The sequence below is a fragment of the Schistocerca cancellata genome, chromosome 1 (genome assembly GCF_023864275.1).
Source record: "Schistocerca cancellata isolate TAMUIC-IGC-003103 chromosome 1, iqSchCanc2.1, whole genome shotgun sequence".
NCBI lineage: Eukaryota > Metazoa > Arthropoda > Insecta > Orthoptera > Acrididae > Schistocerca > Schistocerca cancellata.
In genome coordinates this window covers 560,081,924-560,103,937 of record NC_064626.1, presented here as the reverse complement: position 1 = coordinate 560,103,937, position 22,014 = coordinate 560,081,924, and the positions used below count along the sequence as shown (strand labels likewise).

General features: G+C 37.2%; 1 protein-coding gene across 6 annotated transcripts in view; it reads left to right on the top strand.

Annotated features, from left to right (window-relative positions):
• LOC126180975 (protein abrupt-like) overlaps window positions 1-22,014 on the top strand; it is a 276,247-nt gene that overhangs the window by 46,023 nt on the left and 208,210 nt on the right. For all 6 annotated transcript variants that reach the window (XM_049924740.1, XM_049924736.1, XM_049924739.1 and 3 more), the window contains one exon: window positions 12,544-12,744. In XM_049924740.1, the coding sequence (XP_049780697.1) occupies window positions 12,544-12,744 (201 nt within the window). The remainder of the gene's footprint in view (window positions 1-12,543; window positions 12,745-22,014) is intronic.

Here is a 22,014-nt window from a genome sequence, read left to right as displayed (position 1 = left end):
TACTGTGTGAGGGAGGGCCATAGGATTTAACAAAGAAGCTGGATCATTTTCAGTGTGAAATAAAACTTTCTCAGAAGAAGCTGCAGTGGAACCATGGTTAATTCATTGGACAGTATATTTCCATGGTATGAATGATGGATACCCTTTGTTGAGAACAAAGCTTCAGGTTTTGAAACGGAAAATAAATTTTTTAGGTAGGCTCCACGAAAGATTATTGGCAAATACGGATACAGATGGGGAAAAATGGCAGAAAAGCTGAAATTATTTATGAGAAAGGAATATGCTTTCAAATTATGGCTGCAATATTTGAAATAAGTATGGAAAGAGTGGGAGGTTGTAACGTCTACGCTCAGGCGTACGTTAACTCTTTAAAGCCTGTACTATGCTAAGTTGATGGGCTTCACCTTATAAGAAAGGATTTTAGTAAATATGTTGACCGCGTGTACCTGAATGGAGGCAAAATCAGACTTACACCCACTCAGTAACAACAATGATACGTCAAGCAAGTCTAAAGTGCAACTACACGTTATGACGGGCAAGAAACATACACAGCAGATGCTACCAATTGTTAATAATACGGTCGCTAGCCTAATTAGGCATTAAGTGAGTTTTTTCCTTGTACAAGTGGATGTACGTACAAGCATAACAACACGTAGTAATACTGCATTATATGGTAAATTTTAGAACCAGAAAAATCTACTGAACTAATATTTTCCCTTTTTGTACTAATTTGGACAAGCTATAAATACACAACATTACACTATAATGATTACTACAAACTGCGTTTTGTCTATTGATCCAACTGAAATCGGGCATAGGTTACCCTAGAAATAGCACTTTTGAAACACACATACAATGTCAATTTTAAGAAGGGTAAAACACTGATAAATTTAGGTTTTATATTGACTTTAACTTTGCTAGTCAAATCAGTTCAGTACACTTCAGAATTCAAATGAATAGAAAAGTAAAAAAGGGGGTGATTATTGAGAGCATTAAGCATTCAAGATTTCCAAAATATGATTTACCACTCTTTTTGTCTTATTTCCTGCTCATTTAACTACCGTTATTTTTGTCTCAATTTAAATAAACTTCATTACTAAACTAATTTCAACATTATCTTCCAACTTTGTCATACCTATATTATTCGTCCAGTATTCATTAACAACAAAGTTCTTTAAACATCATTTTAACATTGAGAGGTCTGCAGGTAATTATTAGTAACATAAACTATAAATCTTCATCTTGGGACACTCGGATTGCACAACATGTGGAAAGGACCCTGTCTAGGTTAGTTGTGAGGATAATTAATTGATAGGACAGTTCTGGTAAAATTTAAGTTGTTATTGAACAGTATGTAGCAAAAGTAACACTGGTCCACACGAATACAGTACTAAAAGTTTCAACCTGTTCGTATCGATGAGGCGGTCGGCAGGCGGCGAGATGGCGAGGCACAAAGCACACGTGCAATTACAGCAATGGCTCGTGAAATATCGGCACTTTACTTCTTCATGGCGTTGCAATGCTTTTCCATTTAGTGCCTATGGAATATTGTCATGCTGTATAGACATCGGAAACAGCGCATCCAAGGCTCAACGAAATCACTTTTTCCAGGAGAGCCTCCTCGATCCAGCACGTGTTTCTCAGATCGATGCCCAACTCCGACTACTACTGCTGAGCCCGTTATTCCGTACTGCGCCCATGTGCATTTTCCCGCGCTCACCTGCCTCCACCTTTTACCGCTCCCCTACAGACAGGGTATTCACCAAAGGTTTTACATTCCACGTATTCTGATACATTGCCTACGTATGGACCAGGCGTACAAATACAACTTTCACATCTTACAATAGTTTCAACATTAGGTACACTTCCCTTCGATTACAACATTACTTGAAATTTGACATAAATATTAAAATTTACATCAACATAATGGTATGAAACAAAAAAGAAATGAAATCAGAACATCGATTATACTAACTTATCGAAATTCAGAAGAAAAAATTTATTATAGGTACAATAGTATAACGTTAGTGTTGTTACAAGGTCTATTATGTACTTTAACAAGACTTACGTGAACTCATTATGCGCTGCATGTTCTTGTAGTGCTGATAAGAACAAAGGCATCATGCACCACTTTCAAAGGTAAAATTAACTTTCATTGTGAATGCTGGTGGTGCTAGGTGTTCATACCAAATGAATTATTAATAATTAAGTACAGGGTGAGAATTTGTGATTTTGCTTTTCTTAGTATTGAAGATAATCCATCGCCTAACTTTTACTCTCAGAATGACGAAATAATTAATTTCATGAAGTTGTATACAAAGCAGAATTGTGCTCTTTTCTTAAATAAGCAGAAGAAGATTCAGAACATTTAAAATTGATGTTACCCATGCCAAATACCAGCTATCAAATCGTAGGTCATCTCTGAACCATCCAAATTTAAGTTCACTCCATCTACTCTGTGCTACAATGAAACACTATTTACAGAAGAAGAATATTACTTTCATCTTGTGTGGTATAATTAAAACAGAAAAAGAATGGTTTTGTGTTATGAGTTTAAAGAGGATTATCTTTTAGTTGAACAAACAATTGACAAGTGTACAAGCCAGTTCCACTGAGAGCAAAAGTAATAATGTAAGCATAAGTGATATTGGAAGTGACTTATGAGGTGCCAACAATAGCTGTTTACAATATTGTCATATAAGTGTCCTTAGTCCCCTCCTACAGTCCTACAGGTGTGTGCAGCCTGACACAGTAATATATTTCAAGGTGATTAGCAGTATGGGACTCACTCACATTTCTAGTCCCCATGCACTGCTTTCCATGAAGTGTAGCTCACATTTCATGTAACACCTCACCAACTACAAATCATTTCCTAAGTGTTTGTTTATTTTGGAGAAGGGGGGGGGGATTACATTATGTTGTTACATTCTGACTGCTAGCAACTCAAGAAATTGTTTTCCCATTAGTAACAAACATTTATTTTTCCTACAATCAAAAGAAAATTGTCTCATTAGTATGACCTTGGCTGCCCATAATCGGCCTTCTGAATCCCCATGATTTATTGTAACAGGTATTAACATATTGGACAACCTCTTGTAAACTTTTGCCCACAATTGTTTGTTTCATAATATGTTTTAAATCCTATTTCAGTGAGTTCTGCGGAATTTTCTTTTTGAAACAAGTAAGTGTATGATGAGCTTGAGCAAGTTCTAAATGAAGCTCAGAGCAGAGGATACATTTTTAAATATCTAAATGTGATGGAGGTAAATAATACAGGGCGAGTCACCGAAATGGTACACTTTCTGTTGGCTACTGTCCTAAGATGTAGGCAAGCTCGCACCATCTAATATGTCTGATGAGACCCGCATAGTATGCCATTCAGTTCAGTATGGAATGTTGGCCAGTGCAAGTGCATACTGAGGCTGTGGAGGGATTCTGTTGTGACAGAGCATTGTGGCTGCCCAATTCGATGTGGAGGAGACTAGCATTTTCATGTTCCAGACAGAAGGACAATATCCAGGTGGATAAAACAGTGGGGTGAGACAGGTTCTGTAACCAGTGCGAAACATGATGGAGCTGAAGAGGTAATTCGAATGCCGGAAAATATCTGATGAGTTCACACAACTCTGCAACAAAACCCTCAGCAGTTTTTCCATCACCATTGCATAACATTATGAAGCCCTTGCAAGTCTTTGCAGAGGATGAAGAAACAGTTTTTAAAATTTCATCCTTATAAACTGCAAGTGGCTCAACAGTTAGAGCTGATAGATAAAGTGAGTGGTTGCAATTTGTGCACAACATTACTGGATAGAATTAACAGAGGCAACCGCTGGCCTGCAGGTGTCAGTTTTGTGTGGTATGTGTCCATGAATAACAATTTCTTCATCTCACAACTGCAGAGACAGTGGTTTTAGATGTGACATGGTTTCAGAAAGATGAGGCTGTAGCTATTAAAGGTAATGTCAGTGTAAAGTATGTGATATAAGCTTGTGACTGGACTGTTGACCTTCCCCCAGGAAAGATTTCTGCTAATGATTTGATAGCAGTGTGTGTGTGTGGTCCTGGGATTGTCATGGAGGAAATGGAATGAGGGAAAATCCCCATCCCTATCTGGGATTGAACACAGGACTTCAGGATCATAAGAATTTCAGAGTATTGCAGTGTCATTGAGTTGTTCATCAAAAAGCTGCAGCTGATAGGAAATACTTTAACTTAAAGCTCAATTCAGTGCTATTTTAACTTCATTAAATGAAGCTTAATGAAGCTTTCTGAGATGTTGATCCTTGAAAAACTTCATGTGAATATAATTTTTTAGAGTTAAATATTTGAAGCTTAACTACATGGTGCAGCCACATTAATGTTACTGCTGCCTATGTTAGATGTCAGCATGCAGTAAACAATCACAGATGGCAAGTGGCAGCACTAGCAGTGGAGCATATGTAAAGCATGTCAGGAAAATGTGGAAAACAGTTCAGTCATTGTCATAATGGGGAAACAGAGCGATTTTTGTGACATCCGAAATGTGGAAGCACTTTTGAAACAGTGAAGTTTGTAAACTGTTCATGTGCCACTTTAAAAAGTATACTGTGCATGGCAAAATGACGCTGTGCAAAACTGCTGCTGAGGTGACTGTGGTGCATCACAAGCTGTAGATGACATGGATGAATGATGGCTGCAGAGATGTGTGTAACTGTTTAGCGACTCACTGCCCAGATAAACCAAGGGGCTACCAACAATGTCTCGTCAACAACCGTTCAGCAGTGTTGCTGTGTATGGGCTTCTGCATCAGGCACCTGGTTCATACACCCATGCTGACTGCTGTTTGTCAGCAACAAAGACTGGAATTTACGTGCTAGTACTGCAAATGGATGTCCACTGAGTGGCGATTGGTGCCCTTCTCAGGTGACAGATTGACAGATGGCCATTAGTGTGAAAAGTCTGCAAGCAAAATACCCTTCAAGAGTTGTCAGAAGGGTTGAGGTTGGAGGAAGGAGTGTTATGGTCTGGTGAATGGTTTCATGACATTTCCTGGGTGATCTCGTTATTCTGGAATGCACAGTGGAGCAACATAAAGTATGCATTTATCCCTGGGATCATGTCCACTCCTACATGCAATTTATTTTTCCTCTGCATGTTGACATCTGCAAGCAGGACAATGCAACATGTCACACAGTGTACATGCATAGTTCAAAGAGCACCAGGATAAGCTTGGCATACCCTTATGGCCACCACAGTCCCTGGATTTAAACCCAATCAAGAGTGGGACCACGTTGATCGGGCTGTTCATGCCAGGGATCCTAAGCCAAGAAGCCTAGCACAGATGGCCACTGCAGTGTAGTAGGTACTTTCCAGAACCTCATTGACACTCTTCCTGTACGTCTTGCAGTGGTCTTTGCTGCAAAAGATGGTTATTCAGGCATTTTACAGGTACTCACATTAATGTGACTGGACAGTATAAATATGTAACAACCAGAAGGTTTTGAAGAAGTGTGTGCCAAAAATGAGCCTTTGTCAACTTAAGTAAACACTTTATTGCTGTAACAAACATTTTCTGTGAGTCATAAAGAAATTGGGTTTTCAAAGTGTAATGGAACATATTAAAGGCTTTACTGTACCGAAGTATGCGATACCCTCCAAATTCAACCAGTTTAACGAGTATTTATGATTATAGAAAAGTTATTGTGTATGTTAACAATGATTGCATAACATGTCTCCATAAACAGTCAACCCATTAAATTATACTGAATAACTGACCCACACAAAAGTATATATCACTTGATCACTGATACAGCAAATGTCATCATGTAAAAACGCTCAGTTCATCTTAAATAATTAATATGAAGTACGAAAAATAGTGGCCAACTTAGGTATTTTGGATCTCCTTAAATAAAAATCACCCAGTGAAACCTATTTGTTCACTAGGAGCGGTTTCACTCAGTATTCACGAAATCAATCCTATTTTAGACGAAAACCGATGTAATTCTTAATAATTCGTGTTATTTACTTATTTATGCAAATTAGAGAAGTCAATTGACAAACTTCTAAAAAACGGCCTTTTTGTAACAAGGAATTATTCTGTCAAGTCAACAAATCTGTCTGTCATTTTAATAACATGTTAAATTATGTCACTCGATGCAAATTAATAACTTTTCTGCACACATTATGATAACAGATGTACATGTGACTTATAAACTATATCTCTTGTTAGTAGTTCTTTGGCAATGTTATAAATACAAGCTGCAAGAAGGGTCAGGGGGCAGTCGGAATGTCACTTTGGTAAAGTGTGTTTGTGTGTTATTGTTTGAGGTGGATAAACAATGCAAAGAACATGTAAAGGAAGTACTACTTTGTGTTGTGTCGTGGTCTTTGGTGGACAGTGGAATTAAGATGGCCACCAGAGTAATAAATATTTGAAGTTTACATATTTGTTGGTTTCGCTCGTTCTTTATCATCAGAAGCACATAAAAAACACGGGACCTCTTGTTTTTAACCCTAGACAACCAGATTTAGAGCCAGCATCAGCATCAAGACACAGCAGCAATCCAGCAAGTAGCAGCGATTACCAAAACACAATGCATTTTAATGGCGCCAACCTAACATCAAGTGCTAACAAGCTCCGTAAATGGGAGTGAAATAGTGCGATTATAGCAATTAGCAATATCTACGACTAGGCGACCATTACAAAAGTGGGGGCTCAGCCGGGATCTTTAAGTGCATCGATGATAATAGTGCAGCGATAAATTTCGTATGTGCTTAGCACTCCAAAAAAGTTTATTTGTGCAGTGTGGCGACAGTGAAAATATGTCAAAGAAAAAAAAAAAAAAAAAAGTGTGTTTGTGCGACTACGAAAAACTATCATCACACCGCTCGGAAGATTAACGTCTGGATTAAATCAATGGAATTCATCAATCAAGACTTCAGCTTCGATAAAACCGAATAAAAGTGAAGAAAGCCAACAAGAACACCGACCACGACATCATAGCATAGCTACATAAAGCGAGGTATTTTGTTGTTGTTGTCATTTAAAATAATTAATAGTTAACATGTCTCTACCTGAGAGGGATGAGATCGTAGGAAATTTAAAAATTCAACCAGGGGATGGTGAACAATTAAACTTAACAGAGTGGCTAGCAGAGTTTGCAACTCAAATAAGCTCGCAACTTAAACAATCGAGTGAACAAGTAAGTTTTAAACTTAAAGAAAACACAGATAGACTGGATAAGTTAAGTTTGAATTTTGAACTATTAAATACTCATCTCAATGAGAAGTGTGAGGAAATTAAAACTACCCTCAGTAAGGACGCTAGAGAACAGTTGATACACTTCAGAAAAGAATTTCAAGTTAAAGTTGAAAGTTTAAATGAAAACATACAAGCTAACACAGACAGCATTGCTGTCATCTACAACAAAGTAGATACTGAAGTTGAAAGATTAGATCAGAGAATAGACAAATCATCAGAAAACCTTAAACAAGAATACAACCTGTATACCACTAATGTAGATACAAAAGTAGAAAATATACACACTAAATATACACAATTGGAAGATGCATTGATGTCAAAACAAATGTTTTACAATCAAAATACAATGTATGGGCACATCCAAGTGAAATGCTTTCCTGGTGAAAATCTGCACCCTATTGACTTTATTCACCAATGTAAGGATATGTTTGTTGTAGGAATGTCAGATAACATAAAAATTAAGTTAGTAAAACGGTTTCTAGAAGGGTAGGCCCTATCCTGGGCAAATGAGAATAATGATTCTTGGAATACTTTTGAAGAGTTTGAAGCTAAATTTATTTGTAAATATTGGTCACAATCCATACAAGCCAGATTAAAGTCAGAATTTCTAAATGTACCAGTGTATAGAGGGAAAGTAGGGGGAATGCAAAAATTTTGCAGAGATCAATTGAAAAAACTTGCTCACTTGAATAACTCTTTTGATATTATGACACAAATTGATGTTTTAAAAAGAAGGTTACCAGAGAGACTGCAGTGGGAATTGGTCCATGGACCAGACGATTCAATGGAAGAGTTCCTGAAATTTGTAGATAGATTAGATAGGGCCTTGGAAAGAGAAAATAACCAAAGTTTTGGCTCTGGCAACAACCAGTATGGGGGGTGGAACAGGAATGTAAATAGAGATTATTATGGGAGGAGAGACTTTGAAAATTCTGGAAATAATGCTCCAAATAGGGGAGATAGGAGATATGAAAATGATTTCAGAAACAATACACAGGAGGGAGGATGGAGGAGAGATAACAGGAATGATAGAAATAGGTATTGGGGAAGAGAACAAGATAGAAGGGGGTTTGTTGAAACTAGGGAACAAAACGACAACTACAAACAGACAGACCGAGGGAACCAGCCGGGAAACGGTGGACAGTCCCACTAGATGTCCGTAGTTTTGGGGCTAGACAATATTATGATAGGACAACACATAACCGAAACTGGAAAAGGAGAAGATACAATGTAAAGAGTAAGTACCATGAAAATACTGATGTTGTTAGAATGAATAAATTAGAATTTAATAAAAGGTTTTGGGATACTATGAGTAAAAGTGATACAGTTAATAAAAACAGTGTTCAAACACAGGTAGTTAGTGAAAGTGCAGAAGTTGAAGGTATTGCAGAGTTCCATAGTTATGCTGAAAAAGATACTGGTGTTAATAACAAGTCAGACACACCACAAATAGAATCTATTTTGGGGGGGTTTATTTGATAAGAAGGGGGATGACAAAGTGTTTAATGGAGCCAAAGACTCAATTGCTGAGATTCAGATACATAGGGGGGAAACTGAAGATGGGGTTGTTGTGGAGGAGGAGGAGGAGGAGGAAGAAGTAATAGAGGGACATTTAAATAATGATCCTAAATCAAGTGATGTTATTGATGAGAGTGTGGAGGAAGAAATAAAAGCATTTGTAGAATTGAAAAGTGATTATGTGGTAAAGGTAAGTGATGTGACAAACATGGGTAATAATGAGGTTAATTTAAGTGAAATGCAGACTAGGGAATGTGTATCTGAGGACAAGCTATTGCCTATTGGGAACGTTGAAACACTAATCTATGAGAATGGTAATAATAATAATAATATTATTAAAGAAAATATAAAGGCATGGAATGTAAATGTGTGTTTTCAAGAAAAAGGGGAAAAGTTTTTAGAAGTTTTGTGGAACAACTATGGAAACTGTATAAACAAAGATGCCTTTTGGAAAGAATTAGCAAAGGTAAGTGCAACCTTGTATCCTACATGGTGGACAAGAATCCGTAGTGGACTTTATAAAAAATGGGGTGAAAACAGTAGTTTGTTAAGTGACAACACAGTGTTAAAAGGAACAGATGAAAACAAAGGATTATGTTTAAATGTCAATGCTTTGCAAACAGAGAGGGATGTGTCTAAGTGTAGGAAAGAGACATTAGACTTAGGAACTAAAGAAATTGAAAATGATCTATTGTTTGAAAATACTGAAATAGACAAAGATGTTGAGCTAGGTTGTCCATATGTTAAATTAATCATTGACAAGAGGGAAGGTAGAGTGTTAGTAGACACAGGAAGTCCTGTTTCTGCCATCACTTCTAGACTTAGAGATAAGCTCAGAAATTGTCAACATTTTCCTGAAATGCCAGTTGTTGGATTAAAAGTTCAAACCAAGGGACCTTGTACTCATCAAGACACAAGAGAAATCAAAATTATTGTCAGCCAAACTTACAAAGTTTTTTGATATTTACATTGGTCCATTTGAAATAAAAGAAAGCCCACATCCTAATGCGTATAGACTTATCTTTCCCAGATCAAGAAGGTTATTTGGATTAAGAAACATCACTGAATTGAAACCATATAAACATGATTAAGCACATTTCCCTGTTTGAATACAGTTACTTACCCATTTTCCATAAAGCATATTATCAGCAAAGGTTTTTACTGGGTGTGTCAAATAGCAACTACCACTCATCCTACAGACAATGGACAAGTTCCAGATCTCTGAGAGAATGTTTTTATATTTTTATTGTCACTATTGAATATTAAATTTTGAGACATCTTCTTTACTTGCAACGGGCAAGAAGGTGACAAACATTTATTACTTTCCTTTTGTATTGTTGAATATGGGACATACTTGCACCAAATAAGACAATGTAAAAATTGTTGTGCAAGACCCATCATTTTGTGACTATTGTGTTCTTAGGCATAAGATTTGTGTACAATTTTCTACAGCTAATCAGATGTTCACCAAGTTTGATGTTTGTGTTATGTTGTGACCAATTTAAGTGTCCAATTTTGGTATTCATATGTTCTTGTACTATCTTGACTGTGTCTCAATGGGAGACAATATTTAAAAAACTCTTCTTTTTTTTGCAAATGCATATTATACTCATACATGTGACTTCTCTAGTGTTTGTGTTTATATATCATGTCCATACTTATAATTCTGTTCTTTGTTTTCATTTCTTTTATGTGGCTCAAAAAGAGCAGACAGTTGCAATATTTTCCTATGGACATATGACCTGTCCATCTATGTAATATATTTATGTTCCTTCTATTATCTTGATTAATCTGTGACTCAATGAGAACTGACTTTGAAATAATTTACATATATTTTTTATATATCTTAAAATCACATGTGATATATTTGTGTCTGTTTTTGATCATTTTCCATGTGGCTCACTGGGAGCAAAGATTAACATTTTTTTTACTTTCATATATTACTAAATATTTTTATTATGCTGTCATACTGAGAGCCATAACACAAAGTGCATTTGAAACAACACAACTAAAATATTTGCAGGAAAAAGTCATTTTGAAACGGTGTAACGGTCATTGCATACATACATATTATGCATAGTAAAACAAAAAATTATTAAAGTAGTACTTTTCCAAATTTTAACCATTTGACACATTTGTCCTAGTCGGCTAATATCATTAACGTTCTGTAAATGATATTACCCGAGGGGGGTATTGTAACGGAACATATTAAAGGCTTTACTGTACCGAAGTATGCGATACCCTCCAAATTCAACCAGTTTAACGAGTATTTATGATTATAGAAAAGTTATTGTGTATGTTAACAATGATTGCATAACATGTCTGCATAAACAGTCAACCCATTAAATTATACTGAGTAACTGACCCACACAAAAGTATATATCACTTGATCACTGATACAGCAAATGTCATCATGTAAAAACACTAAGTTCATCTTAAATAATTAATATGAAGTATGAAAAATAGTGGCCAACTTAGGTATTTTGGATCTCCTTAAATAAAAATCACCCAGTGAAACCTATTTGTTCACTAGGAGCGGTTTCACTCAGTATTCACGAAATCAATCCTATTTTAGACAAAAACCGATGTAATTTGTAATAATTCATGTTATTTACTTATTTATGCAAATTAGAGAAGTCAATTGACAAACTTCTAAAAAACAACCTTTTTGTAACAAGGAATTATTCTGTCAAGTCAACAAATCTGTCTGCCATTTTAATAACATGTTAAATTATGTCACTCGATGCAAATTAATAACTTTTCTGCGCAAATTATGATAACAGATGTACATGTGACTTATAAACTATATCTCTTTTTAGTAGTTCTTTGACAATGTTATAAATACAAGCTGCAAGAAGGGTCGGGGGGCAGTCGGAATGTCACTTTGGTAAAGTGTGTTTGTGTGTTATTGTTTGAGGTGGATAAACAATGCAAAGAACATGTAAAGGAAGTACTACTTTGTGTTGTGTCATGGTCTTTGGTGGACAGTGGAATTAAGATGGCCACCAGAGTAATAAATATTTGAAGTTTACATATTTGTTGGTTTCGCTCGTTCTTTATCATCAGAAGCACATAAAAAACATGGGACCTCTTGTTTTTAACCCTAGACAACCAGATTTAGAGCCAGCATCAGCATCAAGACACAGCAGCGATCCAGCAAGTAGCAGCGATTACCAAAACACAATGCATTTTAATGGCGCCAACCTAAAATCAAGTGCTAACAAGCTCCGTAAATGGGAGTGAAATAGTGCGATTATAGCAATTAGCAATATCTACGACTAGGCGACCATTACAAAAGGCAGACCCTGTTTTTTTTTATTGCAAATCATTGTGAAAAGGGAGTCTGTATGTGGCAGTGAACTTCATTGATGGCTTAATTTTTAGTTGTTTTTTCTAACAGTTTATAACAAGAAAGTGATGAAACAAAAGTGAAGCTTGACAGTTTCCTTGGCATAAAAATAAAACAATATGTACGGAGAATTATGAAATACATTGAGATTTGTGTAACTTTTGTGACATGAATGAACAGAAAAACATCCGTCTGATGGATCTACAGAGGCACTTCGCTTGCTTTCCAAGAGTACCACTATTTTGCCTGCTTTTATTTTACTTTGATGGAGCACCAGAAGGAATAATCTCAATTTCCAAAAGGCATATGTCATGTGTACTATTTTTGATGCTGTTAGGCTTTTTACTGCCAGCAGTTTTAATAAGTCCATCTACTTTCTTTGTTTTTTAATGGAGGGTGACTTTTTTCTGCTTATCATTTGTTTTTTCTTTTATAGTTTGATGGAGCAACATCAGATACTGGACACAGCCGGCGTGGTACACGCAGTGGCATTCCGACGTCACCTATAGCAGGAGCTCCAGAAGAAGATGATATCCTGAGCCTAAGCCCTCCTGCCTCCCCATCTCCTCCTGCCAAACGCCCATGTACAGCACCAGATCCAGCAAATATCAAGAGAGAAGCTCCAGATATTGTTGAGGTGTGTATGTGCTTTTGTTGGCAGACTTTTTTTAATTATATAAAAAAAATTGTACACTTTCAGAGTTACACAATGAAATCACCTGCTGTTTTAAGTGGAAAATAACAAAGTCGACTGAATGTGTCTGTGACGAAAATTTCCATATAGAAGTAAAATGTCATAGAGAAAATTAAGATGAATAACAATGTCTAATCAGTAAACTGGTCACAGTATAGTGGAGAACATAATAAGTTTGATATGAACCTCTGAAAACATAGGTTTTTCAGAAGTTTTTGATATTCCATACAAGTCAACTTGTTTTATTATGAAGTAACTGAAATGCTGGCAGTGAGTAAACTGCTATTGTGAGTTACGGTGAAGTAAAGTGGAGTGGAGTCACTGGAGCAAGCCAATGTTTTTATGTTAATATTCATATTGTACATTTGTGATATGAACATGGTAATGGAAAATGTTGTGTGGAATAAAGATAATGCAAAGAGTGAAGGTAACCAATCACTGTACAGTTAAGGCAGTTTGCTATTGATAGGTACATAAATGAGACTGAAAAAGTTGCCAAGCTTTGGACATTGCCGTCCTCCAGAGCTCTCTCTCTCTCTCTCTCTCTCTCTCTCTCTCTCTCTCTCTCTCTGTCCATCTACATTTTCCCTCCACCCCTCTCTCATGCCTTACTCACTCCATGTGCCACAACCCCTCACCCCATTCAAGTTATTTTGTACAGACAATGTAGTCGCCTGGGACACTGTAGCCGTGTATTTCTGTGTGAATGCGTGTTTTTCAGCATATGACAGATCGGCACAGGATTTGATATCCAAAAGCTGAATGATGTCTTCAACCTCGTATTACATCCTTGTCAGCCATGTAACATCTGAACTATGTGGCGATTAGTTATATTTACTCCCTCCGTTGTTAGCGTTTATGATATGACCACATGAGGTGGAGACACTCAGATAGCTTACAACACGCTAATCTTTTGGATGCCACATAATTGTGGAATATGTATCACAACAAGGTGTCACCTCTATATGCCCTACAATATATTTGTTTGCTCTGTAGTCATTTTCTAATGTTTGAATGCATTAATGCTTCTTAGCATACTGACTACATTTGTGACACAGTTTCTGTGTATTATTGTTATTATCGTTGTTACCATCATCATCATTATCATCATCAGCAGCAGCAGCATCGTAAGTCGCTCCTCAAAGAGAGCACTAAAATACAATCAGTTTTTATGGCCTTTTTCTTCCAGCTCGTAATTCTTTCTTCCCAAAAACCTCTCACATATTCATCGAGTTTCATTTTCCTCTCTTCTGTCCTGTTTCTCATTGGACACTTGCTCAAAATTTTGTTTTCTGATTTTATAACCTGCCTTTGCGCTGATGTGACAAGACATGTGGCATATGCATATATACAGATAGTGGCAGTATCACATACATGAAATATAAAAGGGCAATGCATGGCAGAGTTGTCATTTATACTCCAGTGATTCATGTGAAAAGGTTTCCAGTATCATTATGACTACATTAACAGGCATTGAATGTGGAATGGTAATTGGAGCCAGATCCACAGTGTCAAGAGCGTGCCAAGAATGCCACTTTTCATGCATTACCTCTTACCACAGACAATACTGTGGTCAATAGCCTTCATGTAATGACCTATAGCAGCGGTGTTTTTTTAGAGTTGTTCGTGTCAACAGACAAGCAACACTGCCCGAAGTAACCACAGAAATCATTGTGTGATGTACGACAAACATATCCCTTAGCACAGTGCGGCGAAATTTGGTGTTCATGGGTTATGGTGGCAGACGAGCAACGTGAGTGCCTTTGCTAACAGCACAACGTTGCCTGCAATGCCTCTCCTGGGCTCATGGCTCATGCCCATATTGAGTGGACCCTAGATGACGGGGAAACTGTGGCCTGGTCAGCTGAGTCCCTGTTGTTTGAGTGGGTAAGAGCTGATTGTATGGTTAGAACTGCTGCAAACTCCACAAAGTCATGGACCCCAGTTATCTTCTAGGCACTCTGCAAGGTGGTGGTAGTGCCATTATGGTGTGGACTGTGTTTACGTGGAACGAACTGGGCCCACTGGTCCGATGGAACGAATCATTGACTGGAAATGGTTGTGTTTGGCTACATGGAGCCCATTTGGAGCCATTCATTGGCTTCATGTTCCTAACCAACAATGGAATTTTTATGGATGACAGTGCTATATCACCTGGCCACAATTGTTCATGATTGGTTTGAAGAACATTCTGGACAGTTCGAGTGAATGATTTGGCCAGCCAGATCACCCAGCATGAATCCCATCAGATTTTTATGGGACATAATTGAGAGGTAAGTTCGTGCACATTCACAGGTATGAACTGCTAGATGCAGCGTGGCTCAGTATTTCCGCAGAGAACTTTCCATAACTTGTTGAGTCCATGCCGTGTCATATACTAAGCAGGCCAAAAGTATTATCCTGTATCCCATGAATTTTGTCACCTCATGGAATAACTGTCTGTCATGTTTTCTGAGGAGATGTTTATTTCCTTGAGGTCTTTCACTGTTTCCTTTACACAGCAGGTTTTCACTGTATTAGTCATCACTATGATAAAAATCTTGTTTGTCATTGTCTCTTTGTTCACCCTGTGTTCATGTCCATGGAACTTTGGCCTCCTTCTCCTGTTGTTTCTAGTTGTCTTCATTTGTACAGTTCTTTTGTCAGTCTCTTTATCCAGATCCACTCTTTCTGAACTGGTCTATAGATCTTTCTCATTGTTTTCCTCTCTCTTTGATTTCCATTCTTCCCGTGATTGATGTCATTTCTAGTGCATGCAAGACTAAAATAGTTATTTTTGAATGAAATGTTTTGAAAGAAGGTGTGTCACAATCTGCAACATCACAGTTCATAACCATTTAATTTGACTTTATCACAAGTTATTTGCTGATGTGGATGGAACACATATTTTCAGTAGCCCTATTTCCAACACTGCTGAGAGTCTTGTACACTATTACAAGTACCTACACTTGTGACTAATTGAAGGAACAGTGTTATAATGTTTTGAGCAGTGTTGCTTATGTCACAAGCTTTTAGCTCAACTACATAGTCATCAGTACATAGTGGCAGTGACAGGACAGTTTATCATGTCTTCAGTAATGAACTGCACAACATGTTGACAAATAGTAAACCACGGTGAGTATAAAACTATGCAGGCAAGCTACATTGCTCAAAGTACTGAAGCATAATTCACTTCGGATGAACTACGTCAAATTTCAGTGAAAGAGATAATTATATCTGTTCTAATATAAAATTCATGCTTTTCCTTCAATATATTCCATACACTCTTGTTGACCAAAAAAACCAGTTTTTGAAAATATAACATAAGTTGATGGATAAAAAATCTATTCAGAGAGTTGCCAGAGGAAAAGATGCATATAAAAGTTATGGAAATGTGCCAGCCTTTCCTTCTCAACTCTTCCGGCAAGCCTCCCCCTATGCAGGGTTCTGGGTGACTTTTCTGTAACTCTCCACATTTTCTATACCTCGTCAGTCCTTTTCCTTCATTCCTCTTCCTTCCCTTTCAACCCTTCTGCCAGAAGTAGGAGGAGCTACTGGCTCGAAAAGTTTGCAAATTTCCGTAACTTTTTTGTGTTTTCTCTTGCTGTTGCTTGAGAGTAGCTTTTTTATCAATCCAGTTATATTACACACTCTTTTTGGTCTTTTCTGTTACATGCTTTTTCAAAAAGTCTAAAAAATGTCATACTGTGAGGCTACGCACTTTTTGTGTTTGAAGATGATATTTCAGATTTTGATATTTGTAGTAAAGAGACGCAGTTAACTGGTCACTGAGACCAGTGATTAATTCCATTCCGAATTTTCACCATCATGTTGTACAATATAACGTGTACATTAAAGTGTGCAATGTCCAGTTAATAGTGAAGAAGCTTGTGATAGTACTTTTTCATTTCACTCCAGAACAAATACTATTACTGCTAATGGAAATCACTCTTGTCCATCTCTCTCATATTTGTTGGATAATCCACATCATCATATCACTTTTGCATGACTTGTTCTGTGAATATGCCTCTACAAATGCAGAGTTGTGAACTTGTAGATCATTACAATGTCTCTTTTGTCCTTTCATTTTGTCATTATCTGTTTGCAACTGTAGATTGTTATGTATTCTTCCTTTCATGAGTATTTCATTCATCAAAGTCCTGTCTGGGCTGCTGCAGTCTGCTGACATCAGTATTCCTCCTCGTTAGTCTCTTGGCCAGATTTGGACTATATATAATGTTTTAATTGTTACGGTGACTTTTCAGAGCAAATCTAATCCAAACCCAGAAACATTTTTCGAAGCTATTTTCTCTTTAGCTTAGTGGTTACCATAATTTGTGCACTTTCCAATGCAAGTAATAAAATCCCAGGCATATCTAGAGCAGCTCTTAACATATTTCATAAAATTGGATGATGCTAAATCACCTACACTATGGAAAAAAGTCACTAGATCTGAATTTACATCTCAGATAATGATTTTTTGCACATGAAATGTTTTCTTTTCACTGTGACTGAGGGTCATATGAAGTATAGTGTAAGAACTTCATCAAAAAGGTAAAAAGGTGAAACCTCCGTTACTCATAAGTTTTCTAAAGATGTGGCGGGTGACTCCTCTTAGACAAGTACGGTTTGTTTCTGGCTTGTAGAAAATCACCAGGAGTATAAATATTCCAATTCCATTGTATCTTGCTAACTGTGAGCCCTTGATCCTATTCCTGACGGGGAATGAGAAGCTGTGTTCTGATGCGGGTATAAGTTTGTTTGTTTAATACTTTGCACAGAGTTCATCAACAAAACATGCACAACAATTTGTCAGTGGCAGATTTGTTCCATTCCTATTACCAGTAGACAAAAGACTGTAAGATGAACTTCTATACACAAAAATAGATTCAGGTGACTGTTGTAATTTTGCTTTTTTATCAGATAGTTCACTTTCCACATTTCCTGTCTTTCCAGCTCTCAGAGCTGTCATCAGAGTTACCATTTCTCTCAGTAAAACCAGTGTTACATCTCTGAATCTGACACTCAGCTTCTTTTCACTCTTGCGAGAGGTTACTTAAAAGTAAAGTTGATAGCAAACAGTGCAAAAACTGCTCTGTTCAACTGCCATGTAAAGTGTACTATCCAAGGTAGCTCATGGAAGAAACATTAGAACAAGCAGAATATGCCAGATTGACTAATAAAAGCTACCATTTAGTGAAGTGAGTTCATTAACAGCACCGTGGCACAGTCAGTCATTTGCATTACCATTAGCCTCAAGCCATGTCATTTCCATTAGAATTAGCCACAAGCCATAGAATGCAGTAGCCAGATGTATCAGTTGAACCCACTATCAGCTGATCGATAGAAATACCCACAGTACTCTCTTCAATAGTTAATGAACTTTGCTTTCAGTGGTATTAATCAAACTGTAAAAGGCATAGTTTGCTGAATGTCAGAAATCTTGCACAACTGCAAAATCATATTGCAAAACTGTAAAATGAAATTAGCAACATCTTGCAAGGCCATTACTGCAGTATTCGTCTGGTTTGATTCCTTGTAACTACTGCAGTTTGTACACTTTTTGAGTATCTGTTGCTCTGTCGTACAAAGGATCCACAGTTCTTTTGATGTCTTATGAACAGGCTTATGTGGTGAATATTGGAAAACATGTTGAATTCTCTTCGTATCTTTGTCACAATTACATAGTGCTTCAAATCCACGCTCCCTGTTTGCATGAAGTTCCTGTGCCGTTCTCTTATGGATGACTGAGAGGGTGGTGGTTTCCTGTATTGCATCCTGAACTTTCTCTGAACTTGTGTGTCTGACTTCGTTTCAATAAACCAAGCCGCACCCTGCGTCTTGTCCAGTACGGACTCCAGTCTTCAATTCATTTATGGTGCTCCTGCCACGCTGCAATAACATAGATTTCTTTTCATATATGTTGCTCTTGTCACCTGGAAAGGCAAAACATTTATTGATTACCTTACATATAAAACTTTTTTAGTTGGTGCATCAGACTGACTATTTTTTTTTTCTAGTCAATTACAAGTCAAGTTATAGGGTGTTGAAGTTGTAAAGTACCCTTTGGCACACCATGTAGGCACTCTCTTCTAACATTAACTATTTAACTGCTGATGAATTATATAATGGTTGTGCCTCAAGTGGTAACAATGTATATATGCCACAGGAGCTAAGCGTACTAGGAGTATTAATGTCAGATCTGTACTTTTTGAAGTTTTTGTGCTAAATACTAGCAATGTGGCAACATGATGTCACTTTTAGAATTCCATGCTGTGGATAGGATTACTAGTGCTTCCTTGATGTGATTCATACAGCAGAAGTGGTAGTGTATGGGCCTTTTTGCTTGCTTTCTATTGTTGCATTGTGTTTGGAAATAAGTAAGTACATGCTGTCTGACAAAAAATAGAACATATTCACATGGAAAGTGGTAGTGAGAGTGAATCTCCTCCTTTTCGTCTGAAACTGAGGACACTGTGCCTCTTGATTCTTATTCTTTGATGTCTCAAGTGTTGAAAAGTCAGTTTTGTCATTGCATACCTTTGCCTTCCAGAAGTCCGACTGCAGCGATAATGAAGGTGAAGATGACATGCCACCAGGGAAGAAAGACAAGTTTGAGGACAAATTTCTGTGGTACAAGATGGAGCCAAAGCCCCGGGTTATCGATTTTGATACAATGCATTCAGGTGTGACATACACTTCCAGAAAAACACTAGTGCACTACAAGTTTTTTAGAGATTATTCACAGAGGAGTTTGTCTTGATTACTGTAGATGAGACTAACAGTTACTACGCTGTTTGCAGTACTCTCTTTGTGATAAAATCTGTTTGAAGGCCTGGAAAGATATGTGCCTAGCAGAAATGTATTATTTCCTGACAGTATGTCTTCTCATGACAAGATTTATAAACCTAAAACATTATGAATATTGGTCAAATATTGGTCTCTCAGAACACTAATAGTGGGTTAATGTCTCATGACAGATATTTATTGTTACTCTGAGTGTTGCATTCCCACAATAACAATATTCCTGCTCAAGCTGTTTTATGTCTGGGAGGGAAGTTTAGGACAGCACTCACTCCATTCCAAATGTTTCATCATTACAAAGTCCCCCATTTTATCAAGGGACACTTAGGTTTCAAATGTGCATTCCATCTAGAGGTCATTCTGGTATTAAAATATTTATTCTGTGTGGTTGTGAAACAGGTTTTATACTTGACTTTTTAGTTTATACTGGCACAAAGTGTGACATAGTTGTCAGTGAAGACTACTTGGGAATTACAGGCAATATTGTGGCAACACTTTTCGAACTTTATTTGGAAAGATGGCAACCGCCATATGTGGATAATTTTTACACAAGTACATCTCTGTTCCCCTTCTTGCACAAAAGAGGAAGAAATGCAGTAGGTACAGTTACCTTGAACAGGAAAGGTGCACTAAAACTTGAGGCCAAACTGCGAAGAGGAGAGACAGAATTTAGGTCAGAAGACATGACGAAAGACGTATGTCTGTTGACAACATGTCGTACAGCTGGAATGAAATCAGGGCACTATGGGAAAATGGACTGCCAAACTGATACAAAAAATTTGAATGAAAATGTGTATTGAAATATAATGAGATTATGGATCCAGTGGACAAAATAAACATGCTACTTAGTTCAGTGGAATGTGTTTACGAAACAAATGTAAATGTGTTAAATTCCCACATTATTTACAAGGTTCGCACTGAGAAGAGTACTTCACTTGTACCAAGAAAGGAAATCAGCAGGAGGTTGCTGGTCAAATGAGGAAAAGCCTTTGTGGCTTTGAGAAAGGCATTTTTCAAGCTCCATCGAATCATCAGTAAAACAACATGGATCTGTAAGCAGATGCCTCATATGCAGCAAAAACAAAAAAATTAAAGGAATCGTGTTACTGCTACAAACAATGTGAAATATGATATGTGACTGTGTGTTGTAGCTTGTTTTGAAATAGATCACACAAAAAAAGTCTGAAATGTGCTTCTTTGTAATGTTATCTGGTTTTAGGAACTCCATCAATAAAGATTATTAAAACTACACTTTATTTTAAAAACTTATTGGTGAGAATAAATTCAGAAGAGCCGGCTATAACTCAGTGCAGCAGATGTGGCAGTATGCAGCGTCGTATTGCGTTTGACATGGCAAGCATGCTGCATGGAGCAGCCATCACACACACAGATGTGCGTTCAGTTGTAGCCCATTCAGCAGTGAAGGATTAAAATACAGTTGGCATTGAAGGTCCGCTGTTAGAGCATCTCCTGCACCTGCCATTTCACAGTTCACTGACAACTGGTGCTGTCGGGTGAGGTGTCCCATTGCTCCTCTTTCTGTTCTAATCTGCTGCTTTGTGTGCTGTGCACTCCTGATCAGCTGTATTGAACAGCCCTATCCTAGCACAACAGGGATATTTTATTATAAATTGATGTTAGATTTTCACTAGCTTCTGCTTAGTGTAACCTAAATAATTTTTTACTCTCTAGTATCCATTATCCAAGAGGCATGCTTGAAGTATCTTTTTAAAATTAAAAAAAAAATTAAAATACTCTATCCGTTTCATCCCATCCGGTAAGTCTCCCCTGACCTGGGATTTGGGTGACTTTTGTGAACTGTACCCCTTTTCCTAAACCACTCCAGTCCTTTTCAGTCACCGATCTGCCTTCCCCTTCAACTCTTCTGCCAAGCCACTGGCTCTGAAAGCTTGTAAAAGTTAAATCTTTGTGTGTGTGTGTGTGTGTGTGTGTGTGTGTGTGTGTGTGTGTGTGTGTGTGTGTGTGTTTCTCTTGTCGTTGCATGGTGAGTAGATTTTTTATTTGTCCAGTTACATTATATTGTTATCAGTAAAGGAATTCTTGTGATCTGGACCTAAGATTTTTATCTACATACATATTTTAACATAACAGAATGCCTATGTCTCCATTTGACAATGTCAGATAACAACATGTATTTCATTGGTTGAAATATTTAAAAATCAGTGTTTATGGATTCTGTAGGTGTGTCAAAAGTATCAGAAATGAAAGAAGAGTCTCAAGCTTATTTGTCATAGCAAAAGAGCTATGTGGTGCAATATCATACCAAGTAAAGCTTTTCATTAGTAAATTTCATTTCTATATTACCCTTTTTGTTGTAGTACTTTGTGGTATATGTGAATAATTCCCCAATATAAGCATATCCATTTGTAGGGAGGCAATGTCTAAAAACTAAACTATCTACAGGTGGCA